The 19710-nt window shown below is 39.9% G+C and overlaps 1 protein-coding gene across 3 annotated transcripts; it reads right to left on the bottom strand.

Annotated features, from left to right (window-relative positions):
• Positions 1-281: 281 nt before the first annotated feature.
• spina (spindlin a) lies at positions 282-14963 on the bottom strand. Of its 3 annotated transcripts, none has more exons than XM_026174528.2 (7): positions 14784-14963; positions 7493-7588; positions 4412-4460; positions 4167-4302; positions 3216-3333; positions 2874-3107; positions 282-1347 (listed from the first exon to the last, which is right to left on the bottom strand). In XM_026174528.2, exons 2-7 carry the CDS (start codon positions 7530-7532, stop codon positions 1148-1150), a joined length of 777 nt encoding a protein of 258 aa, XP_026030313.1. In that variant the 5' UTR covers positions 7533-7588; positions 14784-14963; the 3' UTR covers positions 282-1147. The 3 variants fall into 3 exon arrangements, with proteins under 3 accessions (XP_026030313.1, XP_026030314.1, XP_080160635.1); XM_026174529.2 differs by lacking the exon at positions 14784-14963 and adding an exon at positions 14473-14650; XM_080304509.1 differs by lacking the exons at positions 7493-7588; positions 14784-14963 and adding an exon at positions 4640-4728.
• Between the last annotated feature and the right edge of the window lie 4747 nt (positions 14964-19710).

Raw genomic sequence — 19710 nt, 5'->3', positions numbered from 1 at the left:
AACTAAACTAACTAAACTTGTAAATTGTGAAAATGATTGGATGTTTGTGGACGTATTTGCTGAATTAACCCCTGGGAACAACCAGCATTTCTGGCTGTCATGTTCTAAATCACTGTCAGACAATCCTCACTTGCTTTGCTCTGTTTACCTTCGTTACTGGCCAACAGAGCCTGAACTACAAATTCTGCATATTCACACAGAAATGCGAATGTATGAATTCATGATTCAGTGACGCGTATACCAAACGGCGCATCTAGCTACCCTTCAAAACTATCTGATTATTCGGATTTAGGGCGTCATAATTTTTACTTAGAAATATTGTAATACTGCCTTTAGCATGAGTATTTTTTAATCATGGCAGAAATGAGCTTCCATACATGGTAATGCTAGGCAGATGGAGAAGTTATCGTCAACACTGAGATGTGGCGTCTGAGTCCAAACACCAACTCCTCCTTCATCGTGACTAGAAATGTTCCAGTCCAAGAATCCTTCTTCTGCTTTATCATCTTCATCATAATCATCATCTTCATCTTCTAGTCTGTTTGATTTGTTGATTTCTAGTCAAGTCCCTTCCAACAACCGGCTTCAGGCTACATTTCTTCACTGGGAGTCTGCTTGTTTTTCTGTGGCCAGGTGAGCTTCAGTAGAAAACATGACACAGAAATCTTTCCAGAAGAATCTCTAAATGCTCAAGCAAAAAAGAGATGACTACTATTGATCTATTCACAAGATCGCTGTTTAGTACAAAAAAAAAAAAAAAAAGGAAGCCTCTTCTTGAATCTAATCCATGTTGTATTATTTTCTAATCTAAAATTGATCTTTTACATAACTTTCTTTTTTTCCAGAAATGTAATACAGGGCTTCAAAAGCTTTTAGACCTATTAAAAGGTAACTTTTTCCTATTATTTTAAGGGTTTAAAGAAGGTCTTTTTTCCATTTTAAACCTTCCTGCAGAGAAACAAGTTGACTCGCAAAAACAGCCTTTGTTCTAATTTCCCACTGTGAAAAATCTTCTTTTCAGTCTTTATTTTCATCTTTGATGGTCCGAAGAACAAGTCCGGGTTAAATGCTTCAGATGTCTTGACGTGTGCTGCATTTTCTTTCCATCTCACTGGGTTTGGGTGGGCTTCAGGAAATCCACAGAGTCTTACGAAGTTTTGACCAGGTCATACACATAAATGAGGAAGTCATCATCAAACTTGATGAAGTAGACGGACGGCTTGGCCTCTACCTGGTGGATGACCATGCCTGTTCGTTTGCCGCCGTCCTCTTTGGCGTACTCGACCTGTTTACCCACCAGACTGTCCACCACCTCGCCTGGCTCCCTCTCTGTTGGGACGCTGTCATCTGCAGGAGAAAGTGAGACAGGTGCTAAAACAGATGTGTGTGTTTGTTTGTTTTCTTAAATAGGTAAAAATGTTACAGATTCACCAACATGTTTGCATTTTAAGGTTTTAGCCCATTTTGCAATGTTGAGGTTGCACCCATAACTCACAGTTTATCGTTTTAAATCGGTCCTAACACTGAGACAGAAAGTACTGTTCCACTTTAAAGACCTACAAACTCCCGCTAATAGGGGTGGACATGAAGTCTATTTGGACATTTATTTTTGCACTTAGTTTTATTTTTTCTCCATCTGCTGTATAGTTTCATTTCTATGGGCTTTTTATTCTCACTTACTCTTTGGGTCAGGTTTAGGCCGGGCTCTATGGAAGGCCTGATAGTGACTCATTATGTTCCTTTGTGTGTTTCTCTATCCATGTGCCAATCCTTTTACTGCATTGGCAGTGTATTTGGGATCATTGCTTTTCAGATGGTATTGCATGGTGATTCAAAATCTAATGGTATTTGTCTGGATTCATGATTCCATAATGTCCAGTTACAAACTATGACAGAGGCTCCACCATGCTTTACATGGCTCACTGTTGTACCTCTCCCAACCTCCTCTGTACACACTGACAATAAGTTGAACCAAAATATTTCAAATTTAGATTCATCACTCTGTCAGAGCTGTTGCAACTGATTTTCAGTTCAGTTGTTGTGTAATGTGTCTCCCCGTTTCCCTTCAGTAAGAATGGCTTCTTAACAGCCATCCTTCCACTTAAATCAATTCTGATGAGGCTTCAGTAAACAATAGATGAAACACCTGAAGCTCCAGATACATCTCTAACATCATGTGTCAGGTCTTTGCTGGATTTTATTCCTCAAGGACATGATGTTCAGTTACTGTTTATCTCGTGTCTATAGTCTTTTTCAGATATTTGAAGAAGTTTCCAATGTCAAAAGAAAACCTGAAAGATTTCCAAAAAGCCTCATGATGAAGAACTACTGCTGAAAACCGCTTTTTCAAAAATCAAAAGAAAGTCTGCCTCCTTAAAAGCCATGTAGTTAAAAATAATAAATAAATAAATTAGGGTTGAAGCAAGACTTCTGCACAGTACTGTGCTTGGTTAGGTTACTGTTAGGGGTAAATCTGACCCTTTACACAAGTAATCCTTCAAGATTACTTTACAAAAACTAGTTGTACGCAAGCAGCTTTGATAAAAGTGCATTTTTTCTACAGTCCATGAATAAGAACAGCGTGAATGGGGATGGACGATTTCTCCCAAAAGCCAATTGCTGCCCAACAACTGCAGCTAACCAATGTATATATAATGCATGGAGGTGAGACTGTGCAGCACAACTTTTAGACGAAATTAAAAGCAGAAATATTAGAAAATATAGAATAGTTCATTTAGAATACGATCCTTACCACATAGAAAGCACATCAACTTTCATTTTGTTTAAACAGAAAATGGCCTTTAATGTGGACAACATATGTAAATATGATCCAAATGCTCGGCAAAGTCTCTTTAAAAATTAATTTCACTCACTAGAGTCGGGCATGATGCGCAGGTCTCCTTCTTTGTAGTCGTCCAGCAGCTGGTACATGTACAGGACAGGGTCTTTCTCGTAGGTGATGTAGAACCAGCTGGTCATGATGGGAGCCCGGGCCAGCACCATACCCCTCCACTCCTCCTTCGGACCCTCCTCCGTCTCAAACATGTGCTCCACCGCTTTACCTATCATGGCGTCGGCCAGGTTGACGTCTGTCAGACGGGACTTAGCTGATGGGGTCAAAATGAAATCACGACTCATGTTACTTGTTTACATGTCTGCTGTGTCCTTTAGACGAAGAAGAAAAATAAAAGGGTTTAAATTATGTTCAGCCTTACCAAGTCTGTCGGGGAGCACTTCCAGTCCCTGAACCCTCTCATCTTTATGAAGCTCCAAACCATAAACACAGTCAAATCCATCATACTTTATCAGATAGAGAGACGGGTTCACAGGCACCTGTGGGACACAAATACCCAATTTTTGTGCTTGTGTCCACACAACCTCATAAATTAATGCAACAGTAACATAATAATAATATTTAATAATATGACAGCAACAGAAAAATTAAGGCCAAGTGCCTAAAACTGCAGTTTTTTAAATAGTTTACTAATTAATTATGTAAGTTAGGAAATGCTTTACCACTCTGTTGAGCTTTACCTTAAGTCAGGTATAGGCAACTCCAGGCCTCAAGGGTCCATGTCCTGCAGGTTTTAGATGTGCCCTTAATCCAACACAGCTGATTCAAAGGGCTAAATTAGCTCCTCAGCATGTCTTGAAGTTCTCCAGAGGCCTGGTAATGAACTAATCATTTGATTCAGGTGTGTTGACCCAGGGTGAGATCTAAAACATGCAGGACACTGGCCCTTGAGGCCTGGAGTTGCCCACCCCTGTCTTAAGTAATTCAAGTCACTGAAATACACCTCTCTATAGGGTGTGTAGTTTCTGTCTCGCAGTTACCTCAGAAGTAAGTAGCAACAATAAATAACAAACAGACCACCCATTAGTGTGCTCTAGTTCTGGTGAGTGAAATCCAAGTATTTCATTTGCAGGCATCTCTCTGTGCAATGCTAACCAAGCAAGCCAGCATTAGCTCCAGTTAAAGTCAATTCTGGCTATCAAAAAAAATAACATGGCAGCTGCCAAAACGTTAACACTGAAGCTTCAAAAGTGGTGGTATCAGTGGTCACATTGTTCTTTTATATCTTTAACACAGAAGAAAGTGAGCTCAGGTGTATACAGACAGAATGGAGTGACATATGATTGGACAGTTTATAGAAACCTTTGGTTACCTGGTCGAGTACAGTTCCTTTCCAGATCACATGTCCTCCTCCTTCCTTCCAGACGTGTTGGATCCGGCAGCCAACGATGTTGCGTCGAGGCTGCGACAGGACTTTGGTGGGCGGGCCGAGGCTGCTCTTATGCTTCCTTTATGCAAAACAATACAATCAATGCTCCCTGCCCTTAAAAAGTTGCACACGAGAGCAAATATTCAGGCCGGATAAAAATAAATGAGCCGCAGCACGTCTTTACTCACTTGTGCGGGTTCTTTTTCTTCATCATATTGGCAGAAACACCTGCATGCCCTGAGGAGAAACACACGATACAGATCATTTACCAAACGGCAGCTTCCTGCTCATATAAAATGGTGATGGTTTTATGTGTTCCAGCCTATTTACTCCAAGTCCTGGATATTTCCTGTTACTGCTCGCCTTTATTAGAGACATTTGAATTAAGGTGGAAAAACGCCCAGGCACTGACTCACATACTGCTGCATCACTTTGTAACAAACAGCACGTCTTCTGATGTAATTCGGGAAGCCACAGTTATTACCAGCTCTGAGCATTCATCAACCTCCTCTGAAAGAAAACTGGTGTTTCTGCTCTAATGCTTTTAAAACTGGACAAAAAAAACAACAACAACAAAATCACATTCGATTAGAACTGAACCATCCAAAGGCTGCATTTATAGCCAGAAGAGGGCAAACCAACAATACAAAAGGCATATCTATCTGTAGGGCTGTTCGATATAACGATATATATCAGATGACGATATAAAAACGTCTGTCGTTTCATTTTACGCTATCGTTTGTTTCGTGGTGTCGCAAAATAAACTGTTTACGGCAATATTTTTTTCACCGTTTTGATGGTCACTGTAGCGGCTATATTCATTTCTTAAAGTTCTCTCTTTCTCTTATATTTTATATAACCACACTACGGACGGACAAGCACCTGTTTTTATGCGTTGTCGTTAGCAACAACAACGGTAGCACCATCACGTGTCCGCTTGTTTATGTTCCACATAAACCTTTCACAATAAAGCTCAAGATCCTGTTGAGACTTTTCAAAAGAAACTGAATGACGTGAAAGAGCAGATTATTTACAGATGAGAAGTAAAAAAGAGCCGCCAGGTGCTAAAAACTAAACCTTAGACTCAAACGTTAGAACAGGCTTTTCCCCGCAGCACGCCGTGTAATAAATACTCACAAAGAAAACGGCGGCCTTTACAACTTATGTCTAAAAATGTATCGTTTCATGCGTCGGTTAAAACACTCGACTCCAGCTACATGACGCGCAGCTGGAAACACTTCCCGCAAGTCGAGCTGCCCGAGATTCACAGAATTTACAGAAAATGTTACATTTTTGTGATTTAAATCGTTATCGGGACGATAGATGTCTTAATATCGGGATATGAGATTTTGGTCATATCGCACAGCCCTATCTATCTGTAAAGGTGTATTTTTTTATTTCTTTTTGAAAACTGAGATTTTCTGTTTTCGTTTTTTTTTTTTCCTCCATATCTCCATTCACATGTAAACACTAAAAACAAAATGTTGGCCAATCAGAAGTCTAGAAGCCTGGCAGGGAAAGAGTAAACAGGGTTTTGTACCCTCACAAAACCTTAAGTACTAACGAAAAGTTTTTGTTTTTCTGGAAAGGCAGCTAATTAGGTGTTACTTTTCAAGTGCCTTCATCATTTCAAATATTAATAACTAAAGACAGTATTTTGAGTGTTGTGTGGACTCACAACTTAGGAAAGAGCAAAATGCATACAGCATACATAGATTGTATTATTTTTTTTAAATTTAATTTATTCAAAACCAGCACCAGGATTTGGGTTGTGAGAGCGTTTGTGTTGAATGTAGAAGCCACGTCCGAAGTTCACTCTGTTAGAAAGACAGTTCACCTCTGTCTTTCTAACTGGAGGGGCAGTAACTGCGTTTTTGTATGTGAAACTGCAGATAGTAAGATTAACAGCAACAGTATTTTGTTTATGTCCGCCATTGAAGAAATTCATCTCATGTAAACAATTACGCGCACGCTGTGACGTGAAAAACGGCGCACACCTTTGACATTGTGTGACTGAATCTCCGTATTCCTCGTCCACACGTAAACGCAAAAACAGTTTTTGAAAATCTCCAGCCTGGCAGGAGTTTTTAAAAAATTCTGTTTTCAGTGACCCAAAATGGCATTTACGTATAGAAAAATCTGCGCTTTCAAAAATACCCGTGTACGTGTGGACGTAGCCTAAAGAAGAAGATGTGATGATCACTCATGTTCAGCTGATAGCGCTCCACCTTTGTTCCCTAATTTAAGTAGGCTAGATTCCTAAACTGCTTTTACATGGTAAAGTCTTTGCTAACCCTTCAACACTGCTGTTTCAAACTGTGATATGATGTCACCTCAAAGCTTGCCACCGGGTCGTTTCTTCAGATTCTTTCTAGATACTTCGCCTTCCTCCCACAATCCAAAATTATGCATCTTATATCACTGAGCGAATCTAGACTGGCCATTGCAGTGGATTTGACAGTGTGTGGTTGTCAACATGTGGTTGTCTCTGTTAGCACTGTGACTGTCAGCTTACTACTCTGCCGTCTGCCCTGTGTAAGTTTTGACCCCTCCCCCCTCAACCTCAAGACAGGTAAATAGTTAAGAAACTGGAAAGACGGATGAAGTTTATAATTCATTTAAAATATTCACCTGCTTTAATTTGAGTCTCATATACAGTCCAAACTGAATATTTAGGCTCAGCCTGTGTTCTTCAGTGGCTACATTAGCCTTTAATTTGTGAACGCTGAGACATTTAAACACAGTGACCAAAGCTTAGGGCTTCAAAAGTAAACACTTGGTTATGTTGGACTCTCTCTTTGCAGCAAGTTTCAAGGAGATTTTAAATGAATGAACCCTCTGAGATCCAAACACGCCTAACCCAAAGAGGCGTGTTATAGTTTCTGTGAGTCTCTAAGTTTCATGAACTTCATCATTTCACAGTGAGTTCACCGTCATGCACTTCTGCATGACTGTCAATTTCTTTGTGGCTGCGTGGCCCACAGAGACTTTGTACCACAGTGCAGCAGCAATGCATGCACCACTCAGGCTGACTTCATTAAAAGTACAACAGGAATTTCTACTCATCACTGCTGCTTGCAGTTGTCAGTATCTCTAAGTCACCACTACAACCATCTTTGGATTTGAATGACAGGTCTTACGAGGTATGATTAAGACTGGTCAACTATCTGTATTCATTTCTAACACACTGGACTTGACTGGAAATGCAACAGAAAACAAACACTATTTCTGTGCAGCAGTGTGTGTCGGGGCAGTGAGGGCGTCCTGACCTGTATCAGCTGTGTCTCTGTGTCCCGGAGTGTTCTTCATTCATCTGGAGGCAGGGGGGCAGCCAGGCTGCCCGGCCACACAGCTACAGCTCAAACCTGCCAAGGACAAAAAACAAAACAAAACACAGAGGAGTTATTATCTGTGACTTTACTGACATCTAGTGGTGGAAAATGTTTGTACATGATCAACAAAACATGATGTCAGAGCCTTTCTGTTTTGGGAATTTTCCATTCAAACAGGTCCAACACAAGTAGAGCTTGGTGGGGCACAAAGACCAGATGCAGGGGGGGGAACTCAACAACTCTGACCCCATTTAACTGCTTAAGTATTTTAATACTAAATATAATACTCCTTGATCAAGCTGCGCTAACTACTATTGCCTGTATAATACATGCACATATCTTTACATACATAGAACATGTTGGTATCAAATATTATGTGCACTGGGAGGAAGAGGTGAAGTGACATTTTTATACTGAACTTTTTCCTTCAGCTCAAATCACTATACACTTCATCCAATCACACACCCACTTGCACACAGCCTCAGTCTTTTCTTCCTTCCTTAAGCTCTTTATCTATGGTGCACACACTTACACCTAGAGGCTCGGCACCTTGATACCGTGACTGTTTTCATTTGTATTGTTCACGGAAGACAAAATGTTTAATAAGCACACAATTATGCAACCAGATCCCAGACGTAAGAATCAGAAAGATGATGGGACACAACTAAAGTATTCTTACATGTGAAGCTGAGGATGAGTGTGGTCCAAATCTATGAAATAACATCCCACTTTCTACTAAATAGAAACTTCAAATCACCAATATGATTGGTGACAAGCTTTATTAAATTGGGGTTTCATTTCCTTAGGATTAAGAGAGATTTTTCTGACAAATGTCAGAAATGACAAAAAAACACTCATTTCTGTTAAATACCGTAAGATTAACTTGTTGTCTTTGCTGGATGTCAGCCAGTTTTACAGTCCTGTGAAAAACTAAATTCACCCTAAGTGCTTGCATAGGAATTAGGAGGGTAAGTAGCATCAAGGTGTTGTTAATCAAAAACAGAATGGTCCAAAACTGGATATTTTGTAAGTTTTGTGGTCTGGAGCACTCAAGTGTGCACAGGAACAAATCAACAATAAAATGGCCGAAAAAGAATCGAGGTGATGCAATGGCCCAGTTAAAGTCCAGACCTCAACCTGACTGAAATGCTGTGGTGGGACCTTCAGAGAGCTGTGAAACAACAAATGCCTGCAAACATCAATAAACTGAAGCAACGTCACAAGAAGTGTGGGTCAAAATTCCTCCACAAGAACATGAGGGACTGATAGTCAAACATTACTTCAGGTTACTCCTGCTAAAGGTGAGTCTACAAGCCTCTGAATCACAGGACACACTTCGTTTTTCACAGAGCTGCAGAGAGTCCTGTGGAAACTTTCTTTCACACACGACTGAATGTGCATCATCAATCCACAAAGACCCAACAAAAAATTAGTGTTATAATTATCATCACATAATGGCTTTAAAATTACACCAATTTTATCTAAAAGTAGAGACAAACTGAGGCGGTTAATGAGGCTGTGCAGTGGTTACCCAGTCTGCAGTATTCAGCACAGTTGATGAGCGGTTCAGCAGGTCGCTTTCTAGGACCTGGAGCTCGTTTTGCTCAACCCTCTTCAGCAAAACCAGATTCAAACCTGTGACAGAAATCATTTCATTAAACAATTATTCAGCACCGATGGCTTTCTCGTATTACTCAGAAAATAACCCTAAATGTTTTTGATGTTACAGTAAATGACATGTGTCATAATGAAGTTCCATGCTGTGATCACATCACAATAACATCTTCATATTTAAATTCTCTCTCTGTTAAGGTCTGACAGATCGACCAGTAAATTGACGGCGTTGCCTTCGGGCTCGGCTCTTAGTTTACCACAACAGACCCAACAACATCTGCATGACTGCAGAATATCGCGAATAAAAACAAATAACAAAGTAGAAAAACCTTAAAAAGTGAAATCTAGACAAAATATGGAAGATTACATTCAGGCAAAAGCATCGGGACACACCCAAGAGCCAGAGCTGACCCACGAACAATCTCAATACCGCCTTCAAAGAAAAATAAACAGCCACAAAACCCTAAAATATTAAATAAAAAGAAGCATGTCAATGGATCTTGACTTACATGATTATAGTAAGTCGGCACTTCAAACTAATTTTCTGTGATAAACTGTGACAATTTTACTTAAACACGTAATTAAAATCCACCAGTGAAAGTTTTGTAAATTTGGTAGTTACTAGAAGTCTTCCATTTGACAGCCATCTTCAAAGCACACCTGTTCCCTCAGATTTTATTGATTTATAGCAAATTCCAGGTGAGGGACAGGATATTCAGAACAGGTTTAAGGGACAGAGAGATGAATCTGCCATCCAAACTGAGCATCGGCCCTGAACTCTGATCGCAGGCTGCAATATTTATCAGACCCTCTTAACTTTGTTTTATTCATCAGACGGGAGCTTGAACCAACACACAAACGCTGTTTCTGCCAGAACAACCAGTGGGTGGATAACCGCCTTGCTCACAGACATGCCTAAATTAGACACGGCACGCCGCCTGACTGTCAAACACTTGAAGATGACGAAAGATCGTGAAATCTGTAGTCAATATCCTGATCTGAAAACTGACAACACAAGTGCTCATTTATCCACCATCAGGCGGGAACTGGTCAAATCAGTAATTAGAATTAAAGACCTACCTCTATACATGCACTACAAAAGCTTTTCCTTGAATATTACATATTTTTTCCTAACTGGCAACAGGCCACGCTGCACCTTGTATCTCACGTTGGAAAAGAGAGAGCAGGTTTCATGTCCTGAACATGAGACTTCAATTATTAATCAGTGGAGCCTGGGAGGAAGGCCTGCAGTGTATTATTTAACTGTATGCGGGTTGTTACGTATCACATCTGACCCCCTAACTGCTCACTGTCTGCTGTGCTCAAGACTTCAAACCTACACCTTCAAGACTTGCCCCGACTGAACTCCACTGCCATCTTCCCAACAACGTGGGAAATCTCTGTACGTCTGTCCATCCCTCGCTTCTTCATCGATCTTGACAACGATTTTTCGAATCTACTTCAGGCCTGGTGGTTGAGCTGCAAAATAACTGGTTGTGACATGAACTTTTCCCTGCTTTGAGGCGAGCAATTGAAGTGACTGCTAATTGAGATTTGATTTTCAAAATAAGTTGTGTTTCTCTTTTAATACAAAGAAGCGGCTTGTTGCTGCAACATTCTTGCCTGTGCTGGATTATGGTGATTCCATTTGCCCGAACTGAACTTGGTAAAAGAGCTTTTGTCCATTTAGCCCCCTCGGCTTGGAACAAACTGCAGAAGGAATGGAAAATGACTGAATTCATTTCATTAAGTGCTTTTAAATCCAAACTACGAATCCTTGAGGCCAAGTCCATAACTTGCAAGTGTTTCAATTAGATTGATTGTCATTTTAACTGACTTTTTTATTTTTATTTGAATTTTATTAAATTTTATTTTATTTTATTTGTATTCTTTTACTTATTGTTGCATGTGTGTTGTTGCTGCCTGTGTTTGAGTAATTTCTGTAACTGTGAGACATCTGCTGCTGCCTATCTTGGCCAGGCCTCCCTTGAAAAAGAGGTTTTTAATCTCAATGGGATCTTCCTGGTTAAATAAAGGTTAATAAATAAATGAATAAAAATTAGGGCTGTGACACATGATGCAGTCTACAATAATACTGCTATAAATTTTAAAGTGATTACAAAAAGGTCATATAATATAAAGGTGGTATGAGTTTATGTTCCCTTAAACATAAAACGAAACTTCAGACATCCGTGAGAGCGAGAGCAGCGTCTCAGCCTCCATAAATAAATGCTAATAACATTTGTTTATGTTATTAGCATAAACAAATGACTAATAATAAACAACGGAGCACTCGCTTGCTGGACCAAATTACTGATGCAGTTGCATGGTAGAAAAGGAGGGCTTTAAGTAACTGGTTAACAGGAAACATCCCAGGTACAAAATATTTTTCAGTTTCATTATGTGAAGGTTACACTACCTGAATTATTATTATTAAGCAGTTTTACTATACTTTTACTTAAAGTTTCCATTGAAAACGCAACATAGGCAACTTCTGTTCTTGACTGTTATTTGACTTATGCTTCATCACTGCTATAACACAGTAACGCTGCTGCCTGCAAGCTGCAATCACACAAAAATATTGTTCAGTATTTGTTTTTACCTATTTACATCATTATCGCAAATTTCCTTGAAATTTCAAATAATTTTGAGGCCATCAGTGAAATAACAGACGCGTGAAAGCTAACGAGCTAACAAGCCAGATGTTGACTTTGTTTAAAAACAGCAGTCTGATTTTATACTACATTTTATTTAACATTGCCCAACGTTTCCACACTGTATACTTCTGCAGAAGAATGAGCCATTGTGAATCTCTATAAACGCCCACTTTAGCAAAAATGCCATGATTTACTACTAAACTGCCCGAATCTGACTGCTGACATCCTGTTCACGATCTATCCACAGAAACAAAAAAATAAAAAACCCCACCACATAACCTCAGCACCATTTTTAAGCGTTTTAAGCGTTCCCTGTGAGCTTCCTCTTCTTCTAACCAACATTTTCTACTGGGGTAAGCAGCTGGATGTGTTCTTTCAGTATGAAGGTATTCTATTCGTTTTAAATCAACCATAATCAAGCTCCATCTTTGTGAAACCGGCCTCAGAGGCTGTATGTTTCCTTCACTACTGATTGCTCACTCGTTGGGTTGATCCATCAGCACACGTTTCACAATAAGAGAGCAAATGGTTTGGTGCTGGGCAGCAGAACTAGCGAGGAAAGAAAAACGGGTTTTCTGATGGTTTTATCAGCAGAGCAGATGTTCAAACACGCTCCCGCTCACCTGCAGAGGAGACTAACCCACCAGAAACACCAGAGACGCTCTGCAGTGCTTGGCTGCAGCTGGTGATGATTTTCCTCTCGTTGCCTGGAGCAACACAGGATTAGTCATCTGCCGTCCTGAGGGGAAGAGGAAATCTGGACAGCAACGAATCAGCGTCATTCGGTCCAACTAATAGCTCACTTGCATTCATTTCCTGGAGAATTACCCCATCAGGGCTGACAACATTCCCGAGCTTAACCTGTAACGAAGTGTGAACCTTAAAGATTTAACACCTGAGCTCACGGGGACTGGAAAGAGCTGCACATCCCCGCAATGTGACTGCGTGAACAGATCCGTCTCCACAACAACAGTAATACGAGTACTCACACACTCTGTAGGGGTACCGTAAGGAAACCCAGACTAGAAAAATCTATGGAGGAATTCTGGGGTTCTTTCACCTCCCAAAACATCTGGATTACATCAAGTCCCAGCACTGCCCAAACTGTTCTTCAGGGTCGTGATTCAGAAAGTAAAATAAATCTAGAGTTTCCCTAACATGTGCTTTTAAACAGTGTAACACTGAGCTCAAAAAGGTTTCTGGCAGGTTTGGTGTTCTGGTGTCTTTGACGGCATAGCCACTCATTTAGATTCTTATTATGCTGACTTTATATAATTTATTCATTTTCTTCATGTTTTTTTAAATGGTTTTCTTTCATTAATAAACACCAGAAGGGCGACTGTATGATCATCACTGACCTCTGTCAGCTTGTGTTACAGACTACAGGCATCACTGACAATGATGTCCCATGGACAATGGGACATCATTGTCCATGATAACAATGATGTAACGTGGAAGTGTCAAAAACTGCAATTCCTCTAATGCCCACTAGAGGCTGGTTACAACAGAGTCAGTCCTCATAGACCATCATGTTAAAATGTTTGCAACCTGATAAAACAGTTTTGGTCTTTATGGATATTTTCCACCTGCATGGCAACTATACAGTCTACATAACGTTTATATAAGTCACCTGTTGTGATTTTGCTGAGGTTTAAAGTTAGGGGCATGGCCTCTTTGACGGACAGGTGAATGCTGAAACAGGTGACTGTAGCAACATTAAAGCATATTAGCTTTGAGCTTAGCAACCTTTCACTTGCTAAGTGCACAAAGTAACCACGACACTACTGGCTTCAAGAAAATTTGTAAACTGTAAAGTTGGCCATTTTAACAGCTTTAACAACTGTTGGAGCCTCTAGTGGCCATTAGAGGAACTGCAGGGTTGTTGTTTTGTTTGTTTTTTTGCTTCATTTTTCAGCACTGGAGGTCTGGACCCTGACATAAAATAGAAAAGGAAGAGGGAGGAGGAGGTGCAGTGACTGGCTTACTAGTGCAAAAATACATCAGAGCAGATAAACAACAGGAGAGACACACAGGTAGGCTAAAATTAAAATAGAAATAGAGAAACTAAAAGGTAGAGTCGGTGTCACCTTCAGGTTACACAAAAAAGCAGGACTGGAAAATCAAATATTTAACATTCACTGGGGTGCTAAGAAAACAAAAAGACAAAGACAAAAATACACATTCACTCCCAAACCTTACTGATTTTCTGTTCAGTGAGGGAAGCAACAGCAGGTAAGCTACAGCTTTACCTGGGGGACCAGCCTCCAGGTGACCTTTGCTTTGATTTGGTTACAAGTTGGCACAGGGGGCGTAGCTACCATCAGGCTGGAGGATTTAAATCCGCTTCCAGTAACATGCAAAACCAATTACTTTATTGGCTGCATTTGACTGAGACAATGCAGCAAACCCAGAGGCTGACTTACACACACTGTTTTTAATCTGCAGCATGGCAGCAGCAGCACGAGCCCCCACACCTCTTCCTTTATTCTCTGCAAGGGAGTCTGATGAGCATCGAGCAAATCTGCTCAGTTAGAAAAAATATGTACACAATAATCATCATACAGTCATCATCTGCACTGACAAAACGACCAAGCAGGTTCTGCAGGGCCAGCGTCAGCCATGTTGCTCGGTTTCTTTTATACTCACTATTATTTACAGCTCCAGATGAGAGGGGAAAGGGGCGGATAGGGGCCTCAGAGTTGCGGAAGACAAGGGGGCGTCCGGGAAAGGCATTTCTACGGAAAAGGCAGCAGTGTCCCAGACAGAAAGGCAGCAGCAGCAGCGGCAGACGGACCTAACCCAGTCTGCCGCTGCTGCTGCTCCCCCCGCCCCTCCCCCTCGGCGGGAGAACGTAACCAACAAAACGAGCGCTCACGGTGTTTTTGTTTCTGCTTGTTTACCTGCGCGCTAACTAGCTAGCTAGCTAGCAGACACGTGCATGTTTGTTTCCGTCTTACCGTTGATATCATTTAAAACACGGAGGCCGAAGAGGACCGTGAACGAGGGACTTTCTCTCGCCTCCTGCTGTCTGTCCACAGAGCCCGTTTCGACTTCACAGGAACCTCTGAGACTCCACGGCCATCTCACCACGAAGAGATAAGCTAAAGGCGGCCAGGCGCCATGTTTCCGGTCAAGCCTTCCATAATAAAAGCGCCCAAAAGAAAGACGTGCAAAACTTTAACCACACGAACGAACAAGCAGCTGTTTTGTGACGAAGTTATTGGTGCCACTGGAGGAATTAAAAATAAATAAATAGCTAAAAATTAGGGGCTGGACAAGTAGAGACCAAGCTGGAAAAGTTAGTTGAAAAAAACAAATTTTCATGAATTGTGTTTGGGTCATGTATAAGAAAAATAAGCACATTTGCAGGAAAAAACAGCCACATTTATGAGAAAAGGCCAATTTATAAGAGAAGTAAAAGAAATTGACACACTAGGGAGAAAATGTAGGAATATGAATGTGGAAACGTGTCAAAAAAGGGGGACATTTACAAGTAATCTGTAAACTTATTAGAAGAATGATACATTAATGAGAAAACCGTTGACAACAAAACACAGACAAATGTATGAGGAAAAGCAAGAAAATTTGCAAGAAAACAACTGCCACATTTACAAGAACTAAACAGGAAAATTCATAAGAAAAGAAATCTGCCAAATTGATGAAAGAAAATTGGTAACTTGAGAAAAAAAACTAAGTAAATTCATGACAAAGTTTAAGGGGAAAAAACAGGAAAATGTGCAAGGAAGAAATTGCAACTTTATGGTGAAAAAACGTAAATTTTCTAAGAAAAAAATAGTCAGAAAAAAAGAAAAGTTAAATTTATAGATAAAAGTTATAGTTAACTTTGCAAGACATAGACATGATATTCTTTATTTTCTGAGGTTGCATAGGAAAGAACTCACATATTGAACTTGAATCATACAAAATATTATTACAACACCAGCAAATTCAAATCATATCAAAAGCATTTAAAGAAAGGAGAAGCTGTTACTCATAGTCCTTCTATATTTATTTCACAAAGGTATTTTTTTCTTAATTTTCATATGTAAAAAAAAATCTAATTTCCTATCAATTTATTTAATTTAACTTAATAGTCATACAGGCGAGAATAAAGCCTTTATTGTACTCCAGAGCCACACTTCCGGCAGTATTGCTGCTGCCTTCACTCTTCTCACTCTCTCTCCCCGCCCCTCACTCCTTTTGCCAAATAGTGCAACCGAGAGGAAATTCAAGTACACCGACTGGCGCATTACGCTGTTTTTCCCTGCTTAATAGTGATCCGTCCTTCTGTTGAATGCGACAGTGGAGGAGACAGACAGAGACAGCCAGAAACAGGGACAAGCAGGAAGGACAAACGGACAGACAGACCAATAAACTGGCTTGTTCTGCCCTTCCTGTCTGGACTATGTTGCTCTGTCTGTCAGTGGAGTTTGTTGTGCTCATTTTGATGGGTTAATTTAAAAAGTCCATTTTAATGTCTGCTGACAGTCCTGCAGCTGTAATAAACTCACTGACCACTGAAGTCTGAAAGGTAACAATGTGAGTTTTTTTTTAATGATATGGAACGACAGGGTGTCAAATTCACCAGTGTGCAATCCAAAAACTATGTCTTGTACACCGTCATGGACAATTTGGTCCACATTAAGGCAGCTAATATTGAATCCAGCATGCGCTCAGATAAGAGATCTCCCACACCACTAAGTCACAGCAACCCGTTTCACAAACCTGAATTTGACAGCTGCTGGCACCCACTGACTCCACCATGTTTGCTGTTTGGAGCCAGAAGTGACTGTAATTGGATGAGAGTTTTGTGTAGCAGTGCAAAGCCTAAACACAGATCTGTTAATGAGTGCTAATGAGTAACAGACTAATAAAATACTGAAGTTTCCCTTTCTAAAACTGGAGCCCTAGACAGTCTGTACCACACAGAATTTGATCATGCCATTAAAATGCTCCAAAAAGCTCCAACAGCACACAGTGGAGAGGTCCAGCTCAGTGGCACACGCTTCCAATCCAATCTAGGCAATTTAGGATGGCCTGCTGATCACCTGAGGACACTTTAACATGTGCACTGGATTAGCAAGAGATCAAACCATCAGAAAAGCATTTTAAAAAGGCAGTGTGCAGTCAAAGCTGTGGACAGGATGCTTCTTGGAGCCAAAGGAGAGATTTGGTAAGAAGTGCTATAGGAGATTAAACAAAAGTACTACCTCTACTACTACACTCCTAAGCAACAGAAAATGATATACAGTATGTCATCATTTATATACAGTATAAAGCAGGGATGTGAAACTCATTTTACATTGTGGGCCACATGCAACCTGCTTTGAGTGGGCTGAGCCAGTGAATCTCCTGTTTCTGTCAGGGTAGCAAAGTTTAACTTCACATTTAATCTGTGTGATGAGCACAAGTTCAACAATGTGCTTCTTCTTCTACACGATAAAGAAATGCTGGTGACACTAATCACACTCTTTCTAATTTAATAATACATTTAAAAGAGTTAATTCAAAGAAAACGAAAATTCCTTTTAAATATGGACCCACTGTTAAAAAAAAAGTCACATTTCTGTAATGAGAAATAAAAAAAAAGGAACATCTGGCATTTAATTGTTATCTGTTACATGATTACCTTGGTGTTGTATGAATGGCCATGAAAGTGTTTTGTTAGTAGTGTAAAACTTATGAAAATACAGTTGAGAGTACAAAATTGATGCCTTCTTTCCGTCACATTTTTTAAAACTGTCCAGAGGGCCAGATTTAAGTCTTTCCCAAGCTGATTATGGCCCCTGGACCTTATGTTTGACACCACTGGTATAAAGAGTCATTTCAGACATCGAACAGTCGAACAAGTAAGAATTCTAGTTGACTTTGTCTTCAAAAAATAATATTTTCTAGCTGGTGTCACCATCTATACTGATTACCATCAAAAAATTACAAATGGGCTTTATGAAAAAATATCACATGTACTCATGATATGTGGCAGCTACCAAATAAAATCATATAGAAAACAGAGATAACCACTTATAATTAGAGCTCGCTATCACACAGTTAAAATGATTACAAGATCCTGCTGTAGAACTTGTCACAAGTTCAAGCCCATCTACTCATTCATCACTTTATTTTGACTCTTTTTCCACAGTGCAGTACAGAACTGAAGTCAGTGGGATAACAAATGTTTGTACCGAACAACAGAAAATGGAAAACAAACTGGGTTTCATATTTAAGATTCTCCTGATTCTTCACAGTCGCCCCCTCTTTGCTTTGATAGCGGCTTTGCACCACTGGAGCTCCTCCAGCAGCTTGGAAGGAGTTCCCACGTCTGCATGCCAAACCATCTCAGCTTGGTTTAGTTCGGCTGTGTTAAAAGGATTGTAGTGGTTTCTTTGCAGCGGTTCCACCAGGAAGGTTTCATCCAAGGTCTGTGGTCTCTTTATGCTGCTGGCTTCTTTCTTCTCTTCCCCTCATTCATCAATCAGTCAAGGTTACCTTCATCTTTTGTCTCATCTGTGTTCCTGTGTGAACAGCCTGTAAGTGCATATTTGTCCAGCACAAATATATACTTACTGGGAATTACTAACTTTCATCTTAAATTATAATGTGGATTTTCTTTAACCATTACAAGTGACTACTTCATGCACTCAAGAGAAATACTGACTGCTTTAAACAATCCAAATTATGAAACAGTTTTTGCCCTGTGACATTTTTGCTGCGATAAGCTCCAGCCCATGGGTGGATGGATTGATGGGTGTTTATGTGGAACAGCTTGAACTTCCCCCTTTAAAGTAGAATAAAAGACTTCATATCCACGGTTTCATCAGATAAACAAAATGTTCTACAGGTGCCTTTTTACTGTGCTTCCAGTAATTCTGCTGTGAATCACGCAGCTGTTCTGGAGCTCGTCATGGTTCAGCAATTTGTGTACAGACAGACGACAAAAAAGAAAAAAATCACCCTGAAACTGGTTATTGTCTTCTTGTGAACACTCAGATGGTGTCTACTTTTCCCAGCAAACTACGGTGGCCCCTAGAGACAAAGCACGTACAAACTTCAAAACACATGCAAATTCCAAAACACATGCAAACTCCAAAACACTTGCAAACTAAAGAACACGTACAAACTCCAAAACACGTACAAACTCCAAAACACGTACAAACTCCAAAACACTTGCAAACTCCAAAACACTTGCAAAACCCAAAACACGTACAAACTCCAAAACACTTGCAAAACCCAAAACACTTGCAAACTAAAAAACACATGCAAATTCCAAAACACTTGCAAAATCCAAAACACTTGCAAACTAAAAAACACATGCAAATTCCAAAACACGTACAAAATCCAAAACACTTGCAAACTAAAAAACACATGCAAATTCCAAAACACGTACAAAATCCAAAACACTTGCAAACTAAAAAACACATGCAAACTCCAAAACACGTACAAACTCCAAAACACGTACAAACTCCAAAACACGTACAAACTCCAAAACACTTGTAAAATCCAAAACACGTACAAATTCCAAAACACGTACAAATTCCAAAACACTTGCAAACTCAAAAACACATGCAAATTCCAAAACACGTACAAATTCCAAAACACTTGCAAAATCCAAAACACTTGCAAACTAAAAAACACATGCAAATTCCAAAACACTTGCAAAATCCAAAACACTTGCAAACTAAAAAACACATGCAAATTCCAAAACACGTACAAAATCCAAAACACTTGCAAACTAAAAAACACATGCAAATTCCAAAACACGTACAAACTCCAAAACACGTACAAACTCCAAAACACTTGCAAACTCCAAAACACGTACAAATTCCAAAACACGTACAAATTCCAAAACACGTACAAATTCCAAAACACTTGCAAACTCAAAAACACA

This window comes from Astatotilapia calliptera, chromosome 7, assembly GCF_964374335.1.
Source record: "Astatotilapia calliptera chromosome 7, fAstCal68.1, whole genome shotgun sequence".
NCBI lineage: Eukaryota > Metazoa > Chordata > Actinopteri > Cichliformes > Cichlidae > Astatotilapia > Astatotilapia calliptera.
The sequence above is the reverse complement of the archived record's forward strand: the minus strand, read 5'-3'. Positions and strand labels throughout refer to the sequence as shown.

What these genes read in the sequence shown, in the direction of transcription:
- spina (XM_026174528.2), bottom strand. Translation starts at nt 7,532, where the DNA reads ATGAAGAACACTCCGGGACACAGAGACACAGCTGATACAG. An exon ending in CAGAGACACAGCTGATACAG is followed by an intron (nt 4,461 to 7,492) that starts GTCAGGACGCCC and finishes GTTTCTCCTCAG; the next exon opens with GGCATGCAGGTGTTTCTGCC. An exon ending in AGTGCTCCCCGACAGACTTG is followed by an intron (nt 3,108 to 3,215) that starts GTAAGGCTGAAC and finishes TGACCCCATCAG; the next exon opens with CTAAGTCCCGTCTGACAGAC.